Source organism: Acanthochromis polyacanthus, chromosome 10 (genome assembly GCF_021347895.1).
Source record: "Acanthochromis polyacanthus isolate Apoly-LR-REF ecotype Palm Island chromosome 10, KAUST_Apoly_ChrSc, whole genome shotgun sequence".
Lineage (NCBI taxonomy): Eukaryota > Metazoa > Chordata > Actinopteri > Pomacentridae > Acanthochromis > Acanthochromis polyacanthus.
The window spans coordinates 36,452,905-36,480,682 of record NC_067122.1 but is presented as its reverse complement, the minus strand read 5'-3'; the positions used below and the strand labels follow the sequence as shown (position 1 = coordinate 36,480,682).

The 27,778-nt window shown below is 39.2% G+C and overlaps 1 protein-coding gene across 2 annotated transcripts in view; it reads left to right on the top strand.

Moving 5' to 3' along the window:
- aff2 (AF4/FMR2 family, member 2) overlaps positions 1 to 27,778 on the top strand; it is a 241,069-nt gene that overhangs the window by 173,309 nt on the left and 39,982 nt on the right. For both annotated transcript variants that reach the window (XM_051954950.1, XM_051954949.1), the window contains exons 11-15: positions 19,468 to 19,585; positions 20,468 to 20,573; positions 20,679 to 20,829; positions 21,001 to 21,216; positions 23,056 to 23,260. In XM_051954950.1, coding sequence (XP_051810910.1) covers positions 19,468 to 19,585; positions 20,468 to 20,573; positions 20,679 to 20,829; positions 21,001 to 21,216; positions 23,056 to 23,260 — 796 coding nt within the window. The remainder of the gene's footprint in view (positions 1 to 19,467; positions 19,586 to 20,467; positions 20,574 to 20,678; positions 20,830 to 21,000; positions 21,217 to 23,055; positions 23,261 to 27,778) is intronic.

Genomic DNA, 27,778 nt, shown 5'->3' with positions numbered 1-27,778 from the left:
AAATTCAAAATTATTTAGCAGATACTGACATTGGATTTGTTGCAAGAAGCTACATTTGTCCAGCTGGTCAGCATCATTCAGATTTATTTAAATTACACTGAAGATATGAGTAAGAAATGACCACATCTGGTGGACAGTAACTGCACAAAACTGCACAATCTGCTTTTGTCATCATTTACAAAATTGACATGCTGTCCTCCATAGAAACCAATGCATGCAGCCCATAATTATTTGTTACTCAGACAGCATCATTTATTGGCTATAGAAAATATAATAGGAGTAAAGGAAGGAATAAAGTGGTGAAGTCATAGAGGCAAAAATACCGCATAGGGAGGAGGTTGGGGTGGATGGATGGGTCAGCACAACATTTGTTTCCATTTAAGGATCATTTCAGATTTCAAACTGGTACTAGGAGTTACTTGTAACTGTGACTGTTCCAAAACCGCCATGAAAACAAAAGTCCTCTTCTTAAATCCAAACCCTGATTTTTACCTCAGCCACTTTACCAAAGAAAGGTGAAAAATATCTGTGCTCTATAACCTGCTGATGCTAATTCAGGAAACACTCCTGTGGGTCCCAGTCAGAGGGGAGAAGCAAACGACCTCTACAGCCTCTCTGGTTTGAGGACTTTTTGTGGAAATTTAGGGAACAAAAGGCAGTGCCGACTGGTACCCTGATTTTATTTATTTATTTTTTTACATTTACAGGAAAAAAATGTCTTTTGATATCACAATTACAAGCTTAGGCTGTGATTAAACTAATATCTTAAGAGATGTTTAGTCAGATGCGTCGAGTTTTCTCAGGAGATGTGCGTATTTGTATTTTTTTTCATTATCTAATTAATCTAAAATATGGGTTGAGGTATGAGGCTCTCCTGCTGCTAAAAGTAACTGTAATTGGCTGGGGACGACGTTAATGAAACATTGTCATCAATGATAACTTTTCTGGAGGTGTTGCCGCCCGTTTCCATTATTTTAAAGATTCTTTAATTTGTCATTCAGTGCTGTGTGGGCTACACATTATTGTCTTCTTGTTAAGAGTTAACATCTTGAGGGAACATGTCACCTACTTAATCATTAGAGAGAGAGAAAAAAATGCTGTAACATCACAGAACATTGGAGAGAACTCGTGTAAACAGCTGATTTTGGCACTGAGATCAATTTTTCATAAGTTCCTCTTTTGCTGGGGATTGTGTTGAAGGAGTCCAGGCAAAAGAATATAAGAATCTTTTATAAATGAGGCTCGTTTATAAAAGAGGGCATTAGTATGCAAGTCTGGAGTGCGACTGTGTGCGAGCGAGCGAGGCAGCCAGACAGCGAAAGAGAGAGAGAGGGAGAGAGGGAGTGTGCGTTGTGTGTCTGTGTGTGCCCCAGGCCATGTGTTACTCTGCTACCGCTAATGAGCCCATTCACTCTGCAGCCCAATCTAGCGAACGCCGCACACACATGCATCCACGGGGACGCCGGGACTGGAGATGCTGCGAGCGATCCACCGGCTATATCCCCCACGGAAAGCAACACACACTGTCTCACCCACACTTCTCACACCATCCATACAGACACACTTTTTTTTCTTTTTAATCCTTGCTCTGACAGCCTCACCCACATACCAATCGTTATTCTGCTGCCACACTCGCACACGTACAGCCACCCACCCCATCATCCCACCACAGTGTATATTACAGCGTTTTATATTGCCGCTCTGTAATCTTTACAATCTGCTTCTGTTTAGTCCATTATATCCTGCGTGCATCCTTCATCACCCTGCTGAGAAGAATCATTAGCAGTGATATGGATTTTTACTGTAATTATTTTAAATAGCAGAAATACTAGTAGTAACTAGTGGAGATACTGTATGGGTAACGTTATTTTACTCGGTTCTGTTGTGAATTGCGTTGCATGTGTGTTTACGGAGAGCTGTTTGATTTACAGGTCCTGTGTATTCATAACTGGGATGAGCAATGACTCAAAACACTTCAGACATGGGGAAATCAATAGCTCAATATAGTATAACTCAACAAAGATGAATGTGCTTGCTTTTCGTGATCAATAGCGAAAACAGGTTGCAGATGCCGGCTGTCAACTCGGTGTGTCCTGTGCTCAGTGCACAAAACAGGAAACACAACACAATGTTTTAGGCATCGTAGAAGTATTTTTGAGTAAAATTAATATTAGCTAGTGAGGAGAAATCTTGCCCCCTAATTCTGCGAATAGCTGTTCTGCTGTCTTTTCTCAGCTCCGATGTTCTCTTAAAAGGGGGTGTCATTGCATACATTGCAAGTCGGGGGGAAAATACGGACATGAATGGACAAAAAATCTCCCCCAGGCACCATTTTGAAGTGAACATGTGAGCTAAAAATTTTCAACGTGAGCACAAAAAGTTGTCCTTGTGCCGAAGTTTTCTGACTGTAATTCATTAACATACCAAGACAAGAGGAAAAAGAGACGGATATGGAGAAAATAGTGACTTTTATGCTTTGAGATACGCCGGTCTGAAAGCACTTGATTGTGTTGCCACCTGCGAAAGTAGGTAAAGACTGCATGACAAGCTGTTAGATGTTGTTAAATTACATCATTCAGTAATTCACCAGCATGATATTAGCATTTTGCCTAACGTTGACCAGTGTTAGCCCGTAGTGTCTGTTTGCTTCTCTCATGCTCTCTGTGCTCACATATATTATATTTTAATTCTGAAATACAGCTGAATTCCCTGTGAAGCTGTTCTCATTTATGTATTTGTCTGTTTTTGTTGTCAGGTCATAGAATGAATAGGAAATAGTTACTGAATCTTAAGACTACATGTAAATCAACGCTCACTTTAAAGTCATGTCCAAGCTGCTGCTCTGCATCCCCAATATATTGATTTTAAAACTGTGACATCGCCTGATAAATATGCATGAGTTAAAGACCAAAAATTACTGTGACTACGGCTATATTTCTCAGAGAGAGAGTTAGAAGAAACAAAAGCTCTTTCCCACTTTTTTTTTTCTCTAACACAGCTCACAGTTTCTGTTGGGATCTTTGATAACACTGTTTGCACATGTCCATGTCTATGGTAGTTATAGTGTGGTCGACTGAATGTGCTGCTCCTTTCTTCCACAACTGAACACGACAGGACAGTAGATACAGAGAGGAAAAACAATATCTATCTTGCTAAATGCTTAATTTGGGGGGGGGGGAAGAAATGAAAGACTGAAGAATTCTGAAAGGTCTCTAAATCAAAGTTGACAACAATTGCCACAGTTATATCTAAACCCCTGGCCACACCAGAAGGGAGCACAGCCAGGTTAAGTAGTACCAGAAGCTTCTGAACATTGTGTTAACGCAGAATGAGCTAACTGCAAGTAAGTCATCTAAAGCATTCTAGCACTAGCTACTTACCATCACAGACTTTATTAAAAAGACAGATGTAGCAGCGCATCTATTAGGACATCACTCACTGGTTTGTAGACTACTGTGACTTTGAAATTTGGACTTGATAAGTGAGGGATAGATGGATCTTAACTCAAGGACACTATGCTCGACAATACAGTAACAACTTGTCAGTTATAAGGTCACCCTACCCTAAAACATGACCTGCTTTATTGTCTGTTTTGTTCATCACAGCAACATCATTTCCAAAAAGAGCATCATGCTGTATTGAAGGAGACTGCTCACTAGCTAGTGAGACCATAACATCATTCGGAACATTTTTAATAAGGTGGCAGATCAAGTGAGAAGAAGTCATTTCCTCATAGACGTCTATACAATCAGACTTACACAGATCAGCCACAACATTAAAACCACTGACAGGTGAAATGAATAACACTGATCATATTGGTACTATGTGGTGTTCTACTGGAAAATCTTGGATTTTTTCATCCATGTTGACGAGACTTAGACACCCAAATAGACCCCATCACAGGCCAAGCACACTCCCTCATGCAAATAGCAAACCTAAATGTCACTGGCCTACCCATGCAGGAAGTTACACCCCACCACATCGCAAAAACATCAATCAGGAATATCTGGAGGAACACGACAATCGCCCAAGATGTTGATTTGACCTCTAAACTTTCAAAACACCATTCTGATCAAACATCATCAGCATGTAGTGGAACAAGTTTGATTTCCAGACTCCCCACTGCACAAACCAGAGCACCCAAAGGATCCACTGCTAATGTTCTGGTGCCAGACCTCACAGGACATCTTGAAAGATCCTCTGGTCCAGACCCAATGGTTCAGACCCTTTTTGATGACATAAGGGTGAACAACACACTATTAGACAAGTGGTCATAATGTTATGCCTGATCGGTGTATTTTGCAACCAGAAGAGTCACCCCCACTGGCGGTTAAAGTGACTTCTGCATCTGCACTTCTGCTTTACTTTTCAGACCAGGAGGCTACGTCCACCTTTTACATACAGTCCACAGTTTCAGTAGCTTGTAGATACAACTGCCTTGTTGACTATCAATTAGGATAATATGGGGTTGGTTGCTAACAGGACAATTAGTTCACACAATTTACATCAGGGTTGCCAACTCTCATGCTTTTGGCACAACACAGCCGCTTTCAGTCTCACACTCTCACTGCCCAAACCGATGCCAAACAAGAGGAAGCCTCAGAGTCCCTAATTTATTAAAAAGAGTCTTTCTCTGCTCACAGGACAAAGTCCCAACATCAGGCTTTTGTACACATTTCAGCTCCACATTGAGATTGCAAAAGACACAGTTTGCATGCATTTAGTTGGCAGGAGCACACATAGAGTCATAAAACATCTTTTATGAGCATTGCATCATTCACTTTTCCCTACAGTTTCACAACTACAACCAAAATTTCTTTAAAAATGCAACTTTACTGTGATGGAGATAGAGTCTGTAATAGCTTTGTGTAGCTTTGGACAGCAGCAGGATGCAGTTGTGTGTTTACTCACATGACACAACAGAGGCTTTATATCCTTTTTTGACAGATATTTTTCAGTTTTCTTTCTTGCAACAGGATACCTCCGCCAAGGAGGTTATGTGACACCCGGCGTCTGTCTGTCTGTCTGTCAGCAAGATAACTCAAAAACGTCTGGGCAGATTCAGATGAAATTTTGAGGGGATGTAGACTATGGTAAGAGGAAGAGCTGATTTAATTTTGGTGGTAATCCGGAAAGGATCCTGGATTCTGGATCACTTTGAATTTTTTAGTATCTTTTAGTATGTGGTCCAAAATATGACAAAAACATCATAGGTTAGTATGTCGTCCAACAAATTGGAGCAAGGTGTCCAGATAGCTTAACTGGTTAAGAAGGTGATTCGTAAATAGAACTGTGTCAGAGACGCAGGTTTGATTCCAGCTCCTGATCCTTTACTGCATGGGTTTCCTGTTTTCCTCTCTGTCCTTGGCGGAGGTCTGCACTCTCTGAGTGCTTTTCTAGTTTATTTATACATTCCTATAACTATATGTAGAACTTGCTCGTCTGTTTAACAAAATTTGTCAGCAGATCGTCCACTAACAGTTTTATGGTGCTATAAGTGGCTGTAGTTAAATAATCATCACACATTGACAGATTTTTTGGTGTTAAATGAATTATAAATGTCTTGCCTATGGGTGAAGGTTTTTCCCTCCGAGTACACAGCAGCATCTTCTTCTTGGCTAATTTACCATCACCCTCCTCCCCTCCTCGGCCTTCTCTGATTCTCACTCCAGCTGGTAGGTAGCTGAAAGTTGGCAACCCAGTTTATATATCTGTACCATCGACTCCTGTCTCATAACTTTGATGGAGCGTTTTGCTCCAGCAGAGAAGGTTAAATAAAAGTTGATCTTGCAACACAGCTAAATCTATGACTGATTGCTTCGTCTGTTCTGGCTCCCTGCTGCTCAAAGGTCATTACTGCCAAGATGGTTTGTTATTGGTCAATGGTGCAAATTTATTTACATGAGGATGCGAAAGATGAGTGCAGATTCACTCTTTTTTTTGCTCTAAGATGTTGCTATTACATTCTGGTGCTCTTAAGGTTACATTTATTGGTAGAATGTTTTTTTTTTTGTAACGTTCGAGTGTTTGGCCTGGTGAACTCAGTGTCTTTTGAAATCACATACTCCAGGACCTCTGAAAATGCCTCTCAGTCCTCAGTGGTGATAACCTCACTACAGCAACAACAGTCTTTAGCTCTCACCACTGGAGAACCAAGCCTTCGCTGTATTAATGCCAGAGAAGAATAGCATTTTGCTCAGATCTGCTGAACAGAAGCATCAGTTCAGTTGTCCTGTAATGCAGCTCATCAGCGATATACGCGCTCACGTCCACGATCAATAACGCAAACATGTTGGCAGGTTACAAACGCACAGGTTAAGCAGTGTAAGTGCACCCTGCCAGTCAGGTGCATGTAGTGTGACATGAGTTCAAACGTGAGGCACCTTTTCAAACACTGTCACTCCTGCTGCTGCCAGGGAGCATTACACTACATATGTAAAAATGGAAACCTATTATAGCCTTCCCCACAGAACTGCCCCGGGCAAACACACTTTCACACAAACACACACATGTGCGCTTTGCCGAGTGCTGGAATCAATCAGCAAATGTGCTTCTGAAAAAGGTGAAAAAGTTTCATTTTTCAGCTTTGGATCGGTGATTTATGAAGGAATCATGTATAGCAGATGTACTTAATGATTTAGTTAGTGCAATAATATTAATCTTAACCATCTCTAATTGTGGATTTATGGATTTGTTTTTGACATTCCTTCACGTTCAGTACAACTGCGCGCCATTTTCTTGTAAGCAGTTCAAATGGTTCGATCTATTTTGGTGTCTTTGCATTACAGTAACTGTGATATTGTCAGAAATACTTTGAAAACGCTCCATATATTATGGGTTTGCACACACATACGAATGAGGTGAGCAAGCACACATGCAAGTGGAAGCACAAACACTTGCTGGTGCGTATACGCTCCCATGATTGAGAGGCAGACAGAGAGAGATTGTAAAGCCAGCTGTGCAGCAGGAATCTCTGCCAAGTGGAGGGCAGAACCAGCGAGCTGAAGGCAGACGATAAGATGACAGATGAACTGAGCCCAGATGGCCTGCACATCTTCACTTCACAGCTCCGTAATGCCGTTATAATTCCACATATTTTCACTCGCTTCTTCGGTTATTTTAGGAACCTATATTTACCTGTTAAGCATGATTCCACACTCTCGGCTACATCTCATCTCCACTGGCTGCAGTTTATCCGAGCCGTGGCCCGTCTTGGCTCAAAGCCACCTGCTTCATTGTCTATACAGGCGGATCAATTCAGTTTTACAGCAGAAGCAATTGGAACGTGAAAAAAAGCTGCGACTGTCTATTGTCTGTTGATTGTCCTCCTTATGTTCAATTCCTGCTGGTTAATTAACGGTGGCAGAGTCCAAACAGAACAGTACAGTGTAGCACACATGGACCCTGGAGGATTGTAGAAGGCACAACGAGGAAAACACACTGATTTTAGAGCAATACAACGTGTGCTGGTGCTCGGAAAATCATGCATGAGGAGTAGGACGGCATATTTGCATAATTAACTATAATTAGCTGTAATTAAGGTCCAGGTAATCAATAAATGGACTGTACATAGTGTCAAAAACAGAACAAAGAAATATTTTTAAAACCAAACCCGGTGATTTCTGCAAACATTGGTATCAGGGGTGTATTCAAAAAGTTATACAGAAGGCAGTATCAAAAAGACACTAGAGTAAAATACAGAGATTGAGTGTGAAAATCATCGGAATTGGCGTTTAAATTCCAACATTAAGATTAAAAAAGAGAGAAATTGTTGCTTTCTGTTACAGTGTTTTGTCTATGGTTGTAACATTCTTGTTAACAAATCATGTCATAGTAGGTTAATAAATATTCAGAACAGCAGAGTTGTCCACTATCCCTGTAAATGTGTTTCCAAGGACTTTGGATAAAATGTAAAAATCAGACATATTTAAAAAGTACATTATAAACAAAACAAAAAGGAGAGTTTAGGAATCCGTTAGGGAGAGAAGAGAATTCAGGACACAGTCAGTCCTCAGCAGTTGGTAAAAGAAAAATAAAGGTATTCACTCACATCATGGTTGAAGATGCATAATCTCAATCAAAAGATGGAAAATGTACTTCAGATCCTGACTCAGCACTCAGAGCCAACCATGAATGGATTACTGAATGGGCACAAGGAATTCCTCAGTTATTACCTTCAACAAGCCCCAAGAAGGACATAAAATGAACAAATGAAACACAAGATCACAATAAACAGATGCAGCACGACCAAATGAAGTACAAGACAACAAAATGAGACACAAAAAGATTCAAAACCACCAAAATGAGACACTGCATGACTGCAAAATGATGAAAAACGACTACAAAGGGCCTTCAAATAAACACAAGGAGGCGATAAGCAACAAAAATGACCCAAAACAAAAGATGCTGGTGTGGTTTGTGGTTGTTCTGTGTCTCTTTCAGTCTGGTACATGCTGTTTCCTAAAAAGTACCAAACACTTAATGCAGTTTTAATGTAGCAAGCGTGAATTATGTTTAATGGCGATGTATATTTCCACTTAACTGTGTCCTTGTATTGCAAATAAGTCACAGGGAGGTGCTCAGGGCTGATGGTTGGCATGTAAAGCAGAGTAAATATGCATTATTGATTTTTTTTCAATATTTAATCAAGACCATGATGTTTCTACAACCTTCACCAGTAGTCCAAGTAGGAATGAGTCCATATTGTCAGAAGACCAAATGAACACTGTATTAGGAAGACATTTCGTTGATATATTCAGCATAAGTGTTAACACAAATTTTCATTTAAAAATGTTCTTTAACACGTTGATGCTCCAGTGAGTGGACCCTACACTCGTCCATAAGTGGGTCAAAAAGACATATAGATTAAAAAAAATCATGACAAACAACCTCACTGACCACACTTATGCATTATAAATTTTCACCATATTTCAAATGTAAAACTGTTTCAAATTATATAGTACTTTCAAGATATAATTTTAAGGAGACAGAGTTAATGCAAATAAAGGGTAATTATTACTATTTGGGTGTTAACAAACTAATAAAACCAGTTTTCAAACTCATTTGTCAATAATCCCTGCCTAGAGAGCCAAATACCTTGGCTGAGAAAAACTGTGAACTGCACGCTCCTGGAGTAGAAAGTGCTGACAAAAAGTAGTAGTGGAAGTATTTAAGATTTTCAAATAATTGTTTTCAAGGTCAAAACAGAAATTTTCCACCTTGAGTTTGGAGCTCCTGCTTATAATGTGTTAGAAGACTGTTAGCTGGTACAAAGGGACGAGCTCAAGTGCATCTGCAGCCAAAGTTAGAAAGCGTCTAGTTTAAGGCCACGGCATGACTGAACTGAACAACTGTCTTTTTCAGATGTCTCTCAGGTGTAATGTAAAACCACATTATTTACTCGCAGCCAGTTTTCCTCTTGACCTTGTTGTTGGTTCCGACCATGAATACTGGCAGCTTTGTAAAGTCCTTGTATTCACAAGCGTGGCTCTGCTGCAGCCTTTAAGTATGTGGGTGTCGTGTGGATCTTGTGAGGCCCACTGGACATATCAAACCAACAGATCATTTTGTCAAGGCTGTAAGGTTTTCATTTCCCCTGTTGTGCTTGTGATTTTATCACACAAATAAACAGACAGACACCAAAGCTTCTGCTGGAGCCTGAGGATCTGACAAAGGCTATTTTGTAAGTCTTATCTGTGTTACTTATGCAACGTTGACACAGGCGTACACACAAAAAAAACAGAGTGAAGCCTCTGTGTCCTAAATAAGCACAGCACGGTGGATGCATAAGATATAGAAAGGAACAGAAAGACACCAACTTGAACAGGAAATTATTTTTAATAGACTTTTTCGTCACTGTTAAGGTTATGTTGTATGGTCATTTATTTATGTTAGTGTAACTACATAAAGCTGAATAAAGATCATAAATGCAGAGATGAGAAAATATTATGGGAAAGATGAGATACAAAGAATATGTGGGTGATAAAATGAGACACTTTTCTCTGTGGATAAAGAGCTATGGTATTTTACTGACAAATAACTGACATTTTTTCCATTTCTAACTGACTGGAAGGATGATATATTTCACAAAAATAGGAACTCAGTGTCCTTCAAGTCAGATAGACAAACTCCTGGAAGAAGTTTATATGTCTTAACTTCATCTAAACATCATAGAAGTACAGCAGAAATGTCCAGTTAAAAGCTGCTCTGTCAGTCTGCACCAGCTGGCGTTGCATTTTAATTTGGCACCAACCACGGCATTAAATTATTTTTGACGGCTGATGGCTGATTCCTGGGAAAAAAAGAGGAGGAAAGCGAGCCAGATGTAATGCTTTCACACACATACTCGTCTCCTTTCATCTTGTTCCTCTAACACACACTGTTTATGTTGCCAGAATAAAACAGGCTATAGAGAGCACTCTGCTGAAAATCCCAGCCAGAGTAAAAGACACTCACGCTTTCCTTTAACTTATCACGGCGCTATTTAAACAAAAAGACAAACATATCAGAGTGGGAAATATACACTCAACTCATGCTTCCAGTCAGTTTTATCTTTTGGCAAATGAAAGGCTGATATGAGATGCCATAAAAACCATCCACCATCACATTTATTAAATGTCTCCTGCACTATTTGGTCTATTATGTGCAGCCTTTTGGAGAGTTTCTCTTATGACATAAAAGACAATTTCATGTTGTAAACATCTAATAGCAAGACGGCAGATAAAAAAACAAAAAAACTAAAATCATACAGACAGAGTTAAATCATTCATTTTTGCATGCACTGCTTCAGGCTGCAGAGGGACTCATACGAGGCAAAGCCCAGCGCTCCCAGAAATCCTCTCTTATCCAGCACTAATGACAAGTGAGAACAGTGCTCTTCTGTGCAGCAGACACTCAGCTGATGTTTGTTCTCACCTTGATTTCTTGCCAAATGTCTTATCGACAATGTGGGCTAGCCCACCAGGGGAAGTGATTTGTTTCCTGGAGTTACAATGTAGGCACTCATCAAACAATGAGGTGCTTTAGATGAAAGCCTCCTCCAAATGTGTGTTTTTTTGTGGTGGCAAAAAGAGAAACAGTTGAACGGTATCTGTGATAAACTGTAGACCGTCTGCACACCGTCTCCTAATCAATCTGGCTTAAGTGGAGCAGAATCCCAGATAATCGTTATTCTCCAGTAAAAACAAGTGCAGCCACAGCATTGAATCCAGCTGCAGAATATTTTATAGGTTCCCTTCATGCTGCTCAAACAGCCATAGATGTTAGCAGTGAATCCTTTGCATCCATTGGATTGCGAGGTCAAGACTCAGTGGATTGAATCCTACAAATACTTCATTGGTTAGGGTTTTGCAGAGTTTAGAGGTCAGGTCAACGCCTTGGGATCTTTGCCGTGTTCCTTGAGCCGTTCCTAAGCAGTTATAGAGGTTAACAGCATTATCCTGCTGGAGGAAACATTAAACCTGTTGCTTTTAATGTTGTTGCTGATCTGTGCATGATATATTACTGAATGAAAGTTATGAATAGAAACTATTATCATGATTACCGGGATGAAAAAGTGTGTCGGCCAGTTGGCTGATCCATCACAGACAGAAATATCTCATATTTGGATGGATTTTGCACAAATAATCATGGTCCCAAAAGGGATTAATCAGAATGACTCATCATGTTTCCCTGAAAATTCTCATTTCGGGAGAAACATTAGACTTGCGTCCACCATTAGCATCCAACCATTTTTTGGAAGTGGACAAGGGACCTGGCAGGGTTTGGTGCTGTGCTGAAGATCCATCTATCCGTCCATCATCTATGCACGGCTAAATCCTCACTAGGGTCACAGGGGGCTGAAGTCTATTCCAGCTGACTTGGGGTGAAGGCAGGGGACACCTTGGACAGGTCACCAGTCTGTCACAGGGTTACACAGAGACAAACAATCACACTCACATCCACACCTACGGTCAGTTTAGAATTATCAGTTAACCTCAGCATGGTTTTGGACTGTTGGAGGAAGTTGGAGAATCTGGAGACAACCCACACACGCACAGGGAGAACATGGAAACCCCATGCAGAAAGATCCCAGGATGGCCGGGACATGAACGGAGGATCTTCTAGCTGCAAGGCAAAAGTGCAAACCACCTAACCACTGTGCAGCCTCCATTGAAGATACTGAAGTCATATCTTCTGTAATAGGCTTGTAGAAGTCTATACAGTTTTGGGGTTATTCATGAATCCTACCTTCTCAGTAGTTTCCTAAAATATCTATTTAAGTTTGCCATAATTACTGGTAAAACTGAGAAAAAAAATTCCAGGAGGTGACTTTGTTTGACTTTAAGAGAAACCACACCATTCAAATTGGGCTGCCGAGTATGAAAAATCCCCAAAGCGTGACTTTGTTCTAGTCATTAGGGGGGTTTGTCTCATGATCTTGGTGTTTCTTAAATTATAGTGAAATTACTGTTTTTGAACATTTGAATGCTGCTGCTGCTGTTCACAACCGCAGAAACCTGATTAAAATGTCGGCCCCAGTTGTCTATTCAAAAAGTTGTCCGTTCCTCAGATGAATAAAGAGTAACATACTGTAGCTGCGCCACAGTCTGGATCTTTTGGATTTCAATCAATAATACTAATGAGTCTCCTCTGCTAGAGAGAACTGCTGCTGACTCACACACAGCACTCTGGGTTCTTTATAGTCGCACATCAAAAGATTCTTTAAAGGCAATAAGGGACATAAAAAGTAGACCTAGACACAAGTCCAGGATATGTCTGCTATCACCATCTGTCTGGCTTCGCTACCTCAGTCTTCCAGTAATCCGTGCAAAAACAGCCTGTTCCCTACAGCAACTGAAACAATGTTTGACAATCCTCATCCAAGAATTGTCATATCTGTTGTTTTTGCACATCATTTGTCAGATTACATCCCACTTGCTTATCAGACAGCTATAGCAGCTAATAGACACAACACATGCTTTATAGTCCAGTGTAGAGAGATGTTTTATTTTTAGGAACAATCCTCCTCCCGCCCAAAACTGCACTGATAATGGACAAATAGGAAAAATTCAAGATTATGTTCCAAGAGATTTAGAGCAGCAACAAACAACTGGTTAATCAGCAGATTATTTTGTTTAAAATTACAGTAAATACACGAATGCTTTTATATATTCAGTTACTAGCCTAGTCACAGTCTGGCAGTTGAACAAGTGAATATGAATTAGTGACTGAGTGTTTAATTTCTGCACAAAAATTTCAACAATGGAGTAAAAAAGTGTCCATAGTCTAAACACTGGTCTGTGCTATCAGTTTTATAGATGGGGAAAAATATCATTCTGTCAAGATGACATAAAACTGATTGATCAGTGGTGATGTAACAATATTGATCAGTCTGAAGTTACTGCTGACCATGGAGTAACCTACAGTAGTAATGGTAGTAAATCATGTAGTATCTATTGTATAAGAAGTAGTGAATGAAGGAAGGGTTTGGGTACAGCCTGTTTACAGTTCAATGCTAAAACTTTAAATATCCATATCTGCGTGTGGCTGTATTACCTGTTGTAGTAGATAATGTGCATATTGAATATGAAAGGTGTCTCGTTTGGTAATAATTTTGTAGAGAATTATCTTCCTCTGAACCTACAGAGCTCCTTTGAGTGTTTTAGCTTCTTCCAGCTCTTTGCTTTGGTTTGTTCTTACTGCTTATACGCTCCCACACGGGTATTCTTAGCTATAAAGCTCGGATAAAGCCACTGTACACTGACTAATAGCACCAAACAACAGACAGACAAAGTTAGCAAGAGAAGAAATGGGAACATTTAGCTGCTATAGATCCACGTATTTGTCTGAGGGTTGGTGGAGACCAAAAATAGAGCAAATAGTGGAGCGAATATTGGAATTATATTTACGTATCAAGTGACAATAACCATGACTCAGCATGAATAAATGAATATTGTCTGCTTTTGGGTCATTCTAGAATTGGAAGACATTTGGCCTTCAAAATGTTTGAAAAATAAACCTTCTCTTTTACACTATTTTGTTCCATATTCATCCATAATAGGTAATAAACAATCAAAGGCTTGATTAGCTCAGCTTACACGTCACTGGTACCATTTTTATTCCCTGTTTTATTTGTTGTTTGCTAACCCTACTCTAATCACAGTAACAGGGTTGCTAATCCATGCTAATGTTAGCTTTTTCTCAGCAGTAGAAGCTAGATATTTAGCTAGCTGTTACTGCTGACCAAGAGGACAAACTGACTGATGGAAAACAGTAGAGAAAAAAGTTAAAGTAAAAATATCTTTTGGCATTTCAGGGGGAGCTCCAGACTTATTTTGCATTTTTAAAATATTTTCAAACATTCTTTTCTCCCAATTTTTTTCAGATTTGGTGTCAGGACAAGTACATTTACACAGCAATTGCATGTTGTAGTATTTTGTACATTGATTATTTGAAATTTGATGGGTGGGATGTAAAATGTCCTCCAGTTCTGGAATGACCCTATTGTATAAACAACTGTCTTTTCTCTTTTTGTCCACTCTCTTTATTGATAAAAGCACAAAAATGCCCCAAAAACTATTTTTTAAAAATAACATATTAGCCTGTAAGGTGATAATATGTCATTCTTTGCTCATAGCTCATCATGCTGCCTCCAGGGGGGCAGTAACAATAAATTAATACTTTAAACTCCAGCTACTTGCATTGATGGTGACACTACAATCATTACTTAATGTGGTAGATATTACTCTTACAGCTCTTACAGTGCTTTCTTTGACACTCCTGTTATATTTAATTGCCCTGCCTGCTGTGATATACAGCTAATTTTTGTTTGAAAGCACTCGGCCTCATCAATAAATTCCCCCAGGGGCATAATAAAGGTTATCTGATGGTCCTGACATTAAACTCTATGTACACAGCTGTCACAGCACAGTGGAAATTCAAAGTCTCCTGCTAAAAGAAAGAGCTGAATTTAACAAGGAGGGAAAAATGGAGTTAATTGAGAATCATATCTCTGGCTCATTTATTGTTTTATTGTGATTTTACAGCCACGCACCGGTATGAAAACCTGAGAAGAAAATGAAGAAAACATATTGCGATTCTCTGTAGGTTGCATTGTTTAGTAGAATCAGAACATGACTCACTTGTATTAGATCAAAATATTGTCTGAAGCTGCTTTAGTACGTCCCCCAAACACACAAGAGCCAAGTAGAGTCTGCATAAAAAACACACACATTCACACTCATGCACAAAGGTTTCACTCGACATTTTGCCAATATTGTTTCAAATGGAACGCTAATAGAGCGAACAGACGTGAAAATTTAATTGAAATTGAAAGACAGAATCTAAGGAGAGACGGAGAATAGATGAGTAATGATAAAAGCAGAAAAACAGGACAGGGACTGCATTCATACAGTATCTGTCACTGTTTCTGTGTGTGTGTGTGTGTTGCCTGAGGAACAGTTGATGGATTTGCTGCTTGACTGCTCACACAGATTGGTGCCTGCTGTGATGGCAGCCTTGAACTGAAATTACGTGCACACTGTCACACACACACACACACACACACACACACACACACACACACACACACACACACACACACACACACACACACACACACACACACACACACACACAGGTACACAACGCCAAATACACATAATTGCAATTTCTACAGGCGCAAGTGCATTTGTGTGTGTTCTTAAGTCGGGCCGAGCGGCTGTGTGTTGCCTCCAGGAGGCCATTTAAAGCGCTGTGGAGGGGAGGATGAACACAAGGCCGAGCTGAAGCACCAGAGAAGATGAGACAATTGAGCAGGTTCAAAACACTGTGTTTATGCATTTATTAATAGGTATTTTATTACATTCTCCATCAGATGCTGCATTTTAGTGAATGAGCTACAAGGTGTTTGACCTCTTTGATTACTATCCCTTTTCAACATTGAGATAAAACCGTAAATGAGTAGAAAAACAAGGTTTAATTCATACAGTTGAGTGTTTTTTTCTGAAGAGCTTGGTGTTACGTCGCACTAATTGCAGTGGTAGGAGGATTTTATGAATTACCTTGGTCTTGCTTTGGTAACAGTGGAAAAGATTTCCTCATCCACATAGTGCATAAATGAGAGTAATGTGCTGTTTTTGCATTTAGGATTTGACACATTTTTCAATTTAGCACATTTTTATTCAGAGTATGTTTTGAACTTTATTGTGCATTTTGTACCTTAGTGTTTGTTTTTATATTTATGTGTTATTTTATGTTTTTCTAGTGTAGCAGTAGTCACTTTTCCACTGTAACAACAGAATTTCCCTTCAGGAATCAAAAAAATATTTCTATTCCGTTCTATTCTATATATCTGGAAACACTGTTAAGAACTGAGATCTGCATCTGAAGCACAGTTTGAGGTCAACGAGGCGACTTCAGGTTTAACTGTGAGTTTTCAGGGCTTCCACTATGGTTCACTTCTGACATGGGTGCATCGCCATGGTAACTTATGGTGCATATAAACATAGATATGACAGACAAAGTGGAGTGAACTTGAGTCTTGCTTCTTTCATTTTTTTCCCCTGTCGAGTGAAAGAAATTCCAAAGCAGCAGAGTTTTTCTGTAGAGCTTTGTATTATCTTAAAGCAGGAAACTGACAAAGCACTAAAGCTTTGCACTCGTTGACCTTATGAGAGTCGCAGTCAGTCTGCATACCGGTTGGAATTATTATGTTTTAAAGTACTCCAAAGAGTGTTTAACACCAAAAGTTGAGCTGAGACAATAAGGATAAAACTGTCTTACACACCATAGTAAAAGGCAGCATCTAAGCAAAAAATACACGATTGCAGTCCAGTTATAGTCAGATCTGCTGGTGGCTTTAATGTTAGGACGGTGTTATTGATAAGCCTGTTAATTTACTTTCACACAGTCTGCAGTTTCATACCTCCTTTGCTACCTGACTATCCTGTGTACCTTTCACCCTGTAATATATTTAAACATCATAGTTTGCTGTCTTGTGATTTTTTTTAAAAATGTGAACACACTTGTAGCTAAGTTCAGACAGAACGAGGTGAAATGTGACACTTTGTGACTGCAGCTGTCAGGTTTAGTGAAGCCAGATAATGAAAACATATCCTGGGTTTGCTAAAGCTGCATCCAAGTCCAGGCCTCTGATGGTTAACAGCAGCTTGACTGAGATGGTGCTTATATTAGCATGGCTCTCCACCAAGCATATACCATAGGCCCTGTTTATTTTATTAATCATCATTATTACTTGTTTAATAGTTTTTTATTCAACTAAGGTAAGTGTGTCAGTGTATAAGCATTGAGGGACACGTATCACTGTTTCTTGGGCTTATTGCCATAGATTCTTCCAACACGATTTTCGGCACCTCAGTCATCCTGCAGCGTCTAAAAAAAACATACAAATTTGATGTAAAGAAGTTGGTAATAGTGTGCTGTGACGTCTGGTAGCGATTTGTCATGATTTTTACGAGTTTGTATAAAACTACCTTGAAATTCCTGTTAAAATATGGGAAGTCGGTCAGACAACTGCCAAAACCCAGCCATCTTTGAAACCCTGTAGCTCTGGCATTTTTAAAGTATAAATCTAATGTTTAAATGGGTCATACAGCTTTAAAGATGACTGATTTAAACCCTGGTTTTAAAATCTGTTACAGTTTTTACACAGTCACAGTTTAAATTTTATTTTAAAAAATATGTATATAATTCTGTGAGTCACAGCTGACTGACTGATCAGTACTGTTCTACGCTTTCAAAGTAAAAGCTCAAACATGTCAAAAGATTCTGCTCAGAGCTTTGTGACAGCGGCTTTTCAAAGTAAAATGTACTTATAAAATATACCATTTGTAAAATTACAGCAGGACATATTAACTGACAAAAGCTGTTTTGGTACACTAGTTTACTTTGTTCTGTTGTCTTACAAACACCCATCTTCTTTTTCATCTCATTATATTTTGTTGTTTGGTGTGTATTAGCTTCTAAGGTTGTTTTTTTTTCTCCCAATTGCTTGTAAAGTGTTTCCATGTGGTTTGTTTAAAAAGTGCAATATAACTCAGTTTGACTGACTGATAAATTCAATAGATGTCCACCTCTCTACTTACCACTCTATAGAGATGTCAAAGCAACATCTGAGCTCACAGCTTATCTCAATCAAACTGGGGAGCTACAAGCTCGACACCAAAGCCGGGAACAAATCGGTGAAAGAGAGGAAGCCATGACCCATCGAGCACCTTAAATAACCTCGACACTGATTGAGGCTGTAACTGACAGGATGAGTCAGAAAAGACTTCAGGGCTTCATTTAAGAGCAGAGAAGGAAACGTCTCAGCTAACGCTCATGGCTTTTTCATTTGTAGGTTGTTAAAATGAACAGAAATCCATCAGGTTTAAACTAAATATTTTAGAGGGACTTTCAAGCAAGTATATGTAGAGAAGGAATGTAACAAAGTATATTTACTCAGTTACTGCAGACTGAGTAAATGTACAGCTGAAACAATCAGCTGATTAATTAGTTTGTCAGCTGGCAGAAAATAGACAATTTAATAAGTGATAATTATTCTGGGTACATTTTGACGCATTTTTCACTATTTTCAGGACTTTTACAAGCTAAATAGTCAAAAGATAAATAGAAAAATAATCAGTTGATTAAATGATAATGAAAATAATTATTAGTTGCAGTTGGAAACAAAATAAATTTAAAAAATTATCGGAAGATTTAATCAGACTTTCATCAACACTGCAACAATTACAGGGGCTTTTACTTGGAATAGAGCACTTTTAATGTGTGTATTAGAACTTTTACTTAAGTAAAGAACATAATTATTTATGGTTATAGATGTTTTTACATGTGTAGTTCAAATCTAATATCTTTTTGCATTGTGCTTGTTCAAAATTGGTGCATGTAAGAATAATTTATCGTCCAAAGTTGACAATGGAAAGTTAAATGTGGCACAGGCAGCAAGGTTTGAGTTTTTGTCCAGAAGAAAAAGGAATTCAGTGCCTGGCTGTTTGCAGAAAGCTGTAGAAAGTTTGGAATCAATAAAAAGACGTAATTGACTCGAGGTGGAGAATTTTAAAATCCTGTCATGTTTTTCTCTGAGAAGGACTTTAAGATTAAACCTCTCAGGTAGCCTGCAGTAAATATCATTACCCTGTTTGGTAAGAGGGAATAGCTTCTGAGACAGTAAGTATGGCTGATTTACACTTGTTGGTGTATATCTTGAAGATAAAGTAGACCATCGTCTGCATAGATGTTAATGCTGTGTTCTGATTTTACAGCAATTCTTTGTTTTTTTTCCCTTTGTTTTATTGGTTCATTTAAGATGTCAAAAAGCAAAGAAGAGTGTGAACAGACCTGTCCAGAGTGTGAAAGTTTGAAGTGAAACATTGTGGTGACTGTCCATCAGTATGCTCCCTCAGTATGGAGTGAACCGGCTTAGTTTTGTTGCATTGTGACAGGTTGATTCTCTTCCTTCTGTTTCAGCGGTGCATCGGGGAGCAGCAGTGAATCAGAGAGCAGCTCAGAGTCTGACACCGACGAGTCAGAAAGCAGCTCCAGTGACAGCGAGTATAATCAGGCCTCCCGCACAAACACTCCAGAGGTACGACAACAACTGTGTGTGTCTGTCTGTGTTGTTGTTACTGTGTGCACATAGTGGGTGATGTCATCACAGGGAATGGTAGACTCAGAGTTGTCAATTAATCAAGTTTATTTAATAAATGCAATAACACTTGGTAAAAATCGCAGTACAGCAATGTTAATAAATCAGTGCTATAATATGAACTACTATATCATGGAAGATTTTGTTTTTATCAGCTATTAAATCTAAATTTCCCCTTTTTTTCTAGAATTAGCATTAGCCAATTTGACAGAAAAACAGTTTCACAATCATTCAACAGTAAACTATACTGATTTAGTGGTCATCTTCAGCTCTGAAAAGTTTCTTCTAGTTTGTTTATATTTTGCAAAGAGACAGATGCACTTTCACTGCCTTTTTTATTCCCTCTGATTCACCACTATTCACCATGAGTCTGACCGTACATTAAATGCTCTCTTCCCACAGTCTCTCAACGGCGTTCTGAAAGTCATAAAACTCCAACTGCAGAAAGCCAAATTATAACATTATTTATCACATTATTTTAATGGCTCAACGCTGCCTGGTTTTATAGGCTTATGCAGTCAAACACACTGAGGGGAAGTGAGAGAAAAATGCAGATAAAAGGAAAGAAAATCGTGACAGTGGAGCTGCTTCTGTCCAAACATGCAAAGCGCACTATGTTACCTCAGAATAAATGGTTACGTTCATATTTCACTACAAAACTTTTCAGTGATTTATGATTCTGAGACGTACTGTCCTCTAAAGCCTCATTTGAGACTTCCCTTGTGTTTTGTACCGGTTTATGACGAGATAAAATTTTGCCTGACCATCCTAAAAGAAATGTAGTTTATGTCCTGATATATTTATGACGTTTTCTTCTTCTAGCCGGAGCCTCCATCGACTAACAAATGGCAGCTGGACAGTTGGTTGAATAAGGTCCAAGCTCAAACCAAACCTCTGGTTCCTCCACAGCAAGAGCATCATGGCACAGGTCAGCAGATACAGAAACTTAAAGTCATCGTGTCGGAGTGGCGACATATATTGTATAGATTTAATTTAATTTGACTGGAAATAATAGTTGTGCTCCACTGCTTAGGCTCCATCAGCCAAGCTCAGGAGACTTTCTCTCCAGGGAGTGAAGCACCAGCAGTGGGTTCGACCACCAAGACCAAACCCTGTGGAAGCAGCAGCACGCCGGTTCCAGCTGCACCTACAGTCGAGCACAAGGATACCAGGGCAACCTTCTGGTAGGCACTACAAGTGCAGAATACTGCCAAAGTCACTTTTTGAAGAACATCTGTTGAATAAATGACTGAATGGACGAAACACTGACAGATGGGTGAACAAATTGTTGGCAGCAGCTGACAAAAATGTGTCTCTGGCCATGAAAGAAAAAATCTATTTTTCTCTCTCTGCAGCCCAGGCAGAGAGAAGGCCAAGGCCAAGCTCAGCCAGAAGGCCTCAGGGGAGGGTCAGAGGTCGAAGATGAGGCTGTCGCCGGGCCTGTTGTCAGGGCCAGAGGTCACGACCCCGAGGAGGAACACTACAGGGAAGAAACAGCCCAGACGGGCGGAGAGGTCAAACAGTGTGGAGGATAATCAGAACCAGACATGGAGCCGGACAAACCAGCACAGGTAAGGAAAGAACTGACAGGCTCTTTCCATTTTGGTGAAAAGGGCTGCACCTCATATGTATAGACTGATTATCACTCATTCCAAATGTAAAAGCACTGGTGACCATTACCTTAAAGTAATTCTTTCTGTTGTTGTTGTTAGTCAATAGCTTTTCCAGTATACACAGAGAAATGATGATTGATGATATTTACTGTTTTTAGGTAAATTAGCTTAAATTATTATTGCACAAGCAAAAAGGCTAATCACTGCAAAGTTTCAGTCCTGACAAAGAAGCACAATTGTTAGATGCCCAAGGCTAAAGACAATAATTTATTAATCTCTATTACATGCTGAGCGCACTGGACACTTGTCCTGTGCTGATTTTGCTGCTTGAAGCCACACTCTGATATGTAGGAATTCTGTCCAGATTGATGTTGGTTTGATTTAAGACATCAAGAGGGTCAGAGGTCATGAAGTGTCACAGACGGGTTTGTCATGGCGCCCCATTTCCAACTAGAACCTCACAATGTTCTCTATGGAAGTGTTTTCATCCTCTGGTCACTACACCACCTGGTGGCACAGCCAGGTACTACAGATAATTTACAATATAATACTACTACTACCCGGATAGGATTGGGAGCAAACAAGACTTGATTGGTGCATCTCTAATTTTCAGTAATTGCTTTCTACCAAGGCTGTTTTCCTTATTTTAAAAAAATGTCATAATATAAACTTCTTTATATTGTGACAAATTTTTCAGAAGGACAAATGAGAATAAAAATGTTTCATTGGTCACGTTAGTCAGTACTCACAGGCTCTAGACAGGTTCATTCATTCACTGATTTTTGATTTTTTTTAATGTATTTATATTTGATTCAGTCACCCAACATGTGGTTACTTATTATCTACGAAGGTTAAATATCAATTATCCAGTGCAGCATCATCTGCATAAAAGTGAAATTGCATGAGAATATGACTTTTTTTGTTCCTAATATATTGAAATAATATAATAATATTAAATGTTGGATCTTCACTTGGCAACCTCATATATTATGGTTTTCAAACCAGGAAGTGTTGCAGCATTTCTCTATAATGTTTATTTAAAATAGGATTAAACCAAAAGCTGCACTGAAAACCAGTGGCTCTTGAATTTATACAGTAAAGCCAGACCTCTTGTGTCTGTGTTCACCCCTTTTAATCAACACAGTTAAGTCAGCTATTTTTCATCATAGCTTCCTTTGTAGGAAAACACAACTCGAAGGTGGAGGGACTCTTAAAGTGTTTCAACTTCCACCAGGTATTTCAAAGAGAATATAATAAATGCAAAAATCATAATTAACAAGATGCATGTTGTTGGTCAAACTATTGCAATCACTGTCACTTACTGTAGTGTAAAGAGCTAACAGAGACTGCACTGGATCACTGAGCCACTGAAGACGTTCACTCCCGTGTCTGGGGGGAAAAATAATGCTCAGACTGAGTAGAAGCTATGCCAAATTCAGCGCACAACTCGATGTAAGGCCAATTAGAAAAAAAAACAAAAAGGGTTGATTCCCTAGATTTATTTTTATTATTTTCCTCTCCCTCAATCACTCCTTCCTCCTTCTTTCCATTTTAAGCTCCCCACATCCAAACAAGTTCAGCTGAATACATGCTGTTTTCAATTATTTCATGCTGTCTTATATTTTTTTCATTTGAGCACACATTCACCCCCTGGAGCTCTCCGAGGCAAACAGTATCTTCCACTGTTGGCAAGTGTACGACTCGGTGGAGATTCAGTGCCTTGCTCAAGGGTGAAACCAGTTCAGATTGTGACGCTTCCTCTTTTTCATTGCGTTTCCTCCCCTCCTCCCCCCTCAGCCCTGCAGCCAGGGACAAGGACCTGTTGCCTCCCCCCTCCCTGGAGCACCAGAACCCTGCAAGGCTGCGAAGCAAACCCCCCAGTGGGAAAACAGCCCCGAGAAAGGAACCTCGCAGTGCTACCAACACAAACAACAACACAGCCGCTCCACCGGCAGCGCTACAGCAGACCCCGGTGCCAGTACCTGCTGTCAGCGTAAGCCAGGTTCGTTTTTTTTGGAGGGTTCAGATACTTGCATGTGTGTGTGTTTTGACAAATGGAGTGCATGACTCGAGCACCGTAGGAGCTTTTCCCTGCACTCTGAAACATCTGGAATACAGTTCAACTCCAAGTCCTGCACATATGTAATACATTGCCCATGTATCCTGTAATGATCACTTCATCTTAACGTCTGTAGATGATTCGTCAAACTCATGCTGCATAAAAAATGGATTGTGAATAATATGGTTCATCGCTGACTTGTAAAGAAAGAAAGCTAGAAACCTTTCAATCAAGAGGCTTTGAGTAACTGAGAGATATATATATCTAAAAGAAAAGCACAGATTGGACAATAAATTACACAAGGAAAAGAATGCAGCACATGAAAATCTCACCCTTCTTTACCTATTATTGAGAAGGGAAATAGAGTTTCTTCAAATAAATGGCTTTAATGCAACATGTTTATATTGAGACACCAGGAGATCGACACAGTATGGCACAGAAATGCATGTTTTTACATTGTAACATCTACACTACCAGTCAAACGTTTGGACTCACCTTCTCATTCAGTGCTTTTTATTTATTTGTATTATTTTCCACATTGTAGATTATTGCTGAAGATTAACACTTTTTTGTTTACAACGTAATTCCATATGTGTTCTTTGATAGTTCCGATGTCTTCAGTATTAAGTTACAATGTAGAAAATAATTAAATAAAAAACATTGAGTGAGAAGGTGTGCCCAAACTTTTGATCAGTAGTGTTTTACGATAATAATATTTACCATCAGAGCCCAGCTGACACACTTTACATCCAAGTTCACATCCCTTCTTCTCAGTTGAATTGCTTTGGAAATGTTTATTGCAATAAGATGTGGCACCTAACAAATGAAACTATGCAACTTTAGCTTTCCAACGATGCCAGCTGCTCATCTGTGTGCTCAGCCAGAAAAATGAGTTTGAGTTTACATCAAATTTAGTCATAGTTACAATCTTACAGCATCTGTCTTGTTTCAAATACTCATGGGCTCATCATTCCAAAGGTAAGTTAATATGACATCACAAGAAAGAGCAGGAATGAAGCTCTGTATTTATGCTTGTTGCATATTTGCACACACTAAAGTGATAACATATAAGAGACAGATCAAACCTCTGCAAATTATAATGCTTATTACTTTCTTTGCCCCTTTTTCTCACTCCTGTTTCTCAGGTGGATAGCTCAACAAGTCCCCATCAGTTCATGACATACTGCATATAAAATTAAACAGCAGGACTCAGCCTTTCCAGTGATTCTGGTTGTTTCTCTGTGTGCCAAAGGGTGGTCTGGTTTTGAAATTACAGCACATTCCTGCTCTGCGTCTCCAACATTACATCCAACCTTCTCTGAAAAATAAACAGAAAATAATGGATTCGTTTTTGATTGCAATAATTCAAAGGTAGTCTGCTGTAAATGTGAATTAAATAATGACAGTTACTGTATTTCTGTCTGGCAGTAAGCACATATTCTTCCCCAGTGCTGAGCCATGCAGTATTCCAATATCATGGTTGTGATATAACCCAAATCCAGACAATCCCCCTTACATAATTATGAAAAGATATCTGGGTCAAGATATAATTGAGGGACTTTTGAAGTCCATGGGATATATTTTGCATACATTTTTTAATTAAAAATAAAAAAAATAATGTTTTTATGTTCATAATGAGCACGTCTTTACAAATTCCATAATTATTTATTATGAAACCAATCATTTGTTAATAAAAAATGACTGGATATCACTAAAATGTCGACAAAATAACCATCTGAATTTAATAACAACCACCTTCTAATTAGCTAAACAGTAATAAAATGTCTTCTTTTTATTAAGTTGAGATAATCATGATAGATATTTCCTTTTTTGGCAATATATCAAATTTTACATCGAAAATAAACTGTATCTGTGTCCAAGAAATCACTTTCAACTACATTCCCCCTTACAAAAACACCTCTGAAGGAAGTGTGTTAATTCCAGATCACATGACCTGCTCCACATGATGTCATTTCCTTCTGAAGAAAAGACTGGCAAGACTCCAAGGCTTTCTGACTTATTTAATGTAAAGTAGTGTGTGAGTCAAGTGTGGATTTATTGCATGCCAACATGTTTATGACAATATCTTTATGAATAACTTTCAATTTTACCTAATTGTATATATAATATTTAGAAGAATCTATCTCTAAAAATGTCATGTGGTGTTTGGTTATAGGCGGCCATGTTGATTTTAGGCCTGAAAACAGCAAAAATGTCAATTATGATACAAAAAGTCCCGCAATTATATATTGACCCATCTGTATTGCTAACATTTTATGACCATATATGAGCAAACACATTACAATTTCGTCATGATTTTTCTTTGCTATGAAGGCTATCATAAAAAAAACCCTGCAAGTGTTATTATATTAAAATAATGGAAGATTCTCAGAGCCGAGACCGAACAAAACAAGTTACAGCATGTATGGCTGACCCTTATATTGACCAGGATAAGAGCTGAGGTGTAAAGGTGGTGAAATAACCCTGAAAATATCCTCAAGGATTAACTGAGGTCAAAGAAAAGCTGCCTCTGTATGAGCCCATATTCTGTAAATGTTGACCTTGTGTAACTCGAGAGAAAAACTTTCCAGACAACTGGAGCAGGGTTGATGTGTGAGACAGATTAATATATGCACTCGTCTTTGGAAGAACAAAAGACATCAGCATCAGTTCACACAACACACTGGAGGATTATTTTTTTTAGGATGTGCCACATTTTGATTCTTGTTGATCTTTGCGACACAGGTGCCTCGCATCATTATCTTTGTTTGCTTTGAAAACAAATTTCCTCTCCATTCTTATGCCGTCAGTTTGAGGAAATTATTCTGACAGCTGTCATTGATGTTAAAACAAGGAAAACTGCAATAACTAGCAAACAGCAGCTCATCTGTCACAGCCTGACACAAGACTTAGAGATGTGACCCAGTACGACACATCCGACCCCGACGCCTTCCACGTCAGCAGTGAGCTTCAGTCAACTTGGCAGCTATTCAGAGCTCAACATTTGAATTCATTCTCTCAGCATGTATAACTAATTATTCAATATCTACTTATCAGGATGGTGTGTTTTGCTCTTTTCAACAGTAGTTGGCTTCAGGAAAACAAAATAAAAGACAGACTATCATTCTAATTATGTCTCTACATGGCTTTACCTCACCTACATCTGCATTAATTCATACTTATATGTTCCTCAAGGGACCACATGACATACATTTCTTAATTTACACAAGTTAAGAGTTATAATTGAAGTGGTTGCTGCCAGATTTTGAAGGTGCTTTAATTAGTATGTCCTTTTCATGGTGGTGTTTAAACACTGTCCAGAAATTGCCCAGATATTCTGACTTTTGTCCACTCACTGTGCTTGTCCCACTTCTGGAATATTCTCATTGATTTGGTGCTTAATCTGGACCTACTATATGCTGTAGAAAGCGCAAAGTCTCACTTCTAGAAGCATTAATAGGAGTCCAAGGGTGTTCTTTGTTTAATGTGTTTTCCAATACCACTGTCTACATTCGTCACCAGTGAGCATAGAGAGGCCATGAATAGGACTCTAGACTTGCTCTAGTTTCTTGAAGATGTTCCACCTTCCATCCAGAAGCCTTCTTTAGCTCTAACTGACTGGTGGGGAGTCCCAACCTTTGTGAGATCATTCATGAAGCACATGTTAGCACCTACCTTGTTTTTCGGGTAATTTAAGGAAGGTTATTGGTTTTGGTGGCATTTTCATCCGTGTAGATTGTCACTGGCAGGCTGTACCTCTGTATCCACACCATAAAACATGAACAAATGATGGACCTTTAGTATCAAGCTTGACAAAATCTCACGGGATTAGCAGGGAAAGATCCAAGTGCAGACACTACCAACAGGCAGGTGAAATTGTTCACTTGTTGTCATAGTTACAGTGACGCCGTGCTGCTATCTCGCAATGATAAGGAAATCTTTTTAAAAATTCATGGATAAACACTATAAGCCTCATCAATGCCAAAATCTGATCCTCCTTGTGTCATTTCTGACCTTCCCTGAAAATTTCATCCAAATCCATGAGTCCACTATCGAGTAATGCTGCTAACAGACAGACAAACAGACAAACCAATGGCGATCGTCGCATAACTCCACCGAGGCTCCACCTCCTTAGCAGAGTAGTAAGCGAGGCTCCCAACCAGATCAGCAGTGAAACATCTGCAAGAAACTCAAGCTGAGCTGCCTTCCGTTTATCACTTTGATACAGAGAAACAAATGAAGGAAAACTCTAAACCTTCGACCCCTACAGTCAGGAGATCTGGTGGCTCTGTTATGCTTTGAGGGGAATTTCACTGGCACAGTTTGGATCCACCATAAGACGGAAGAGTCACTGCTAATCAATACAACATTGTCCATTTCAAAGAGAACTAAAGCTGCTCTGGTGGCCCAACAACTTACTGAGAAACTTCATGCTATGTTTTCTTTTCTTTTGTCACGCGC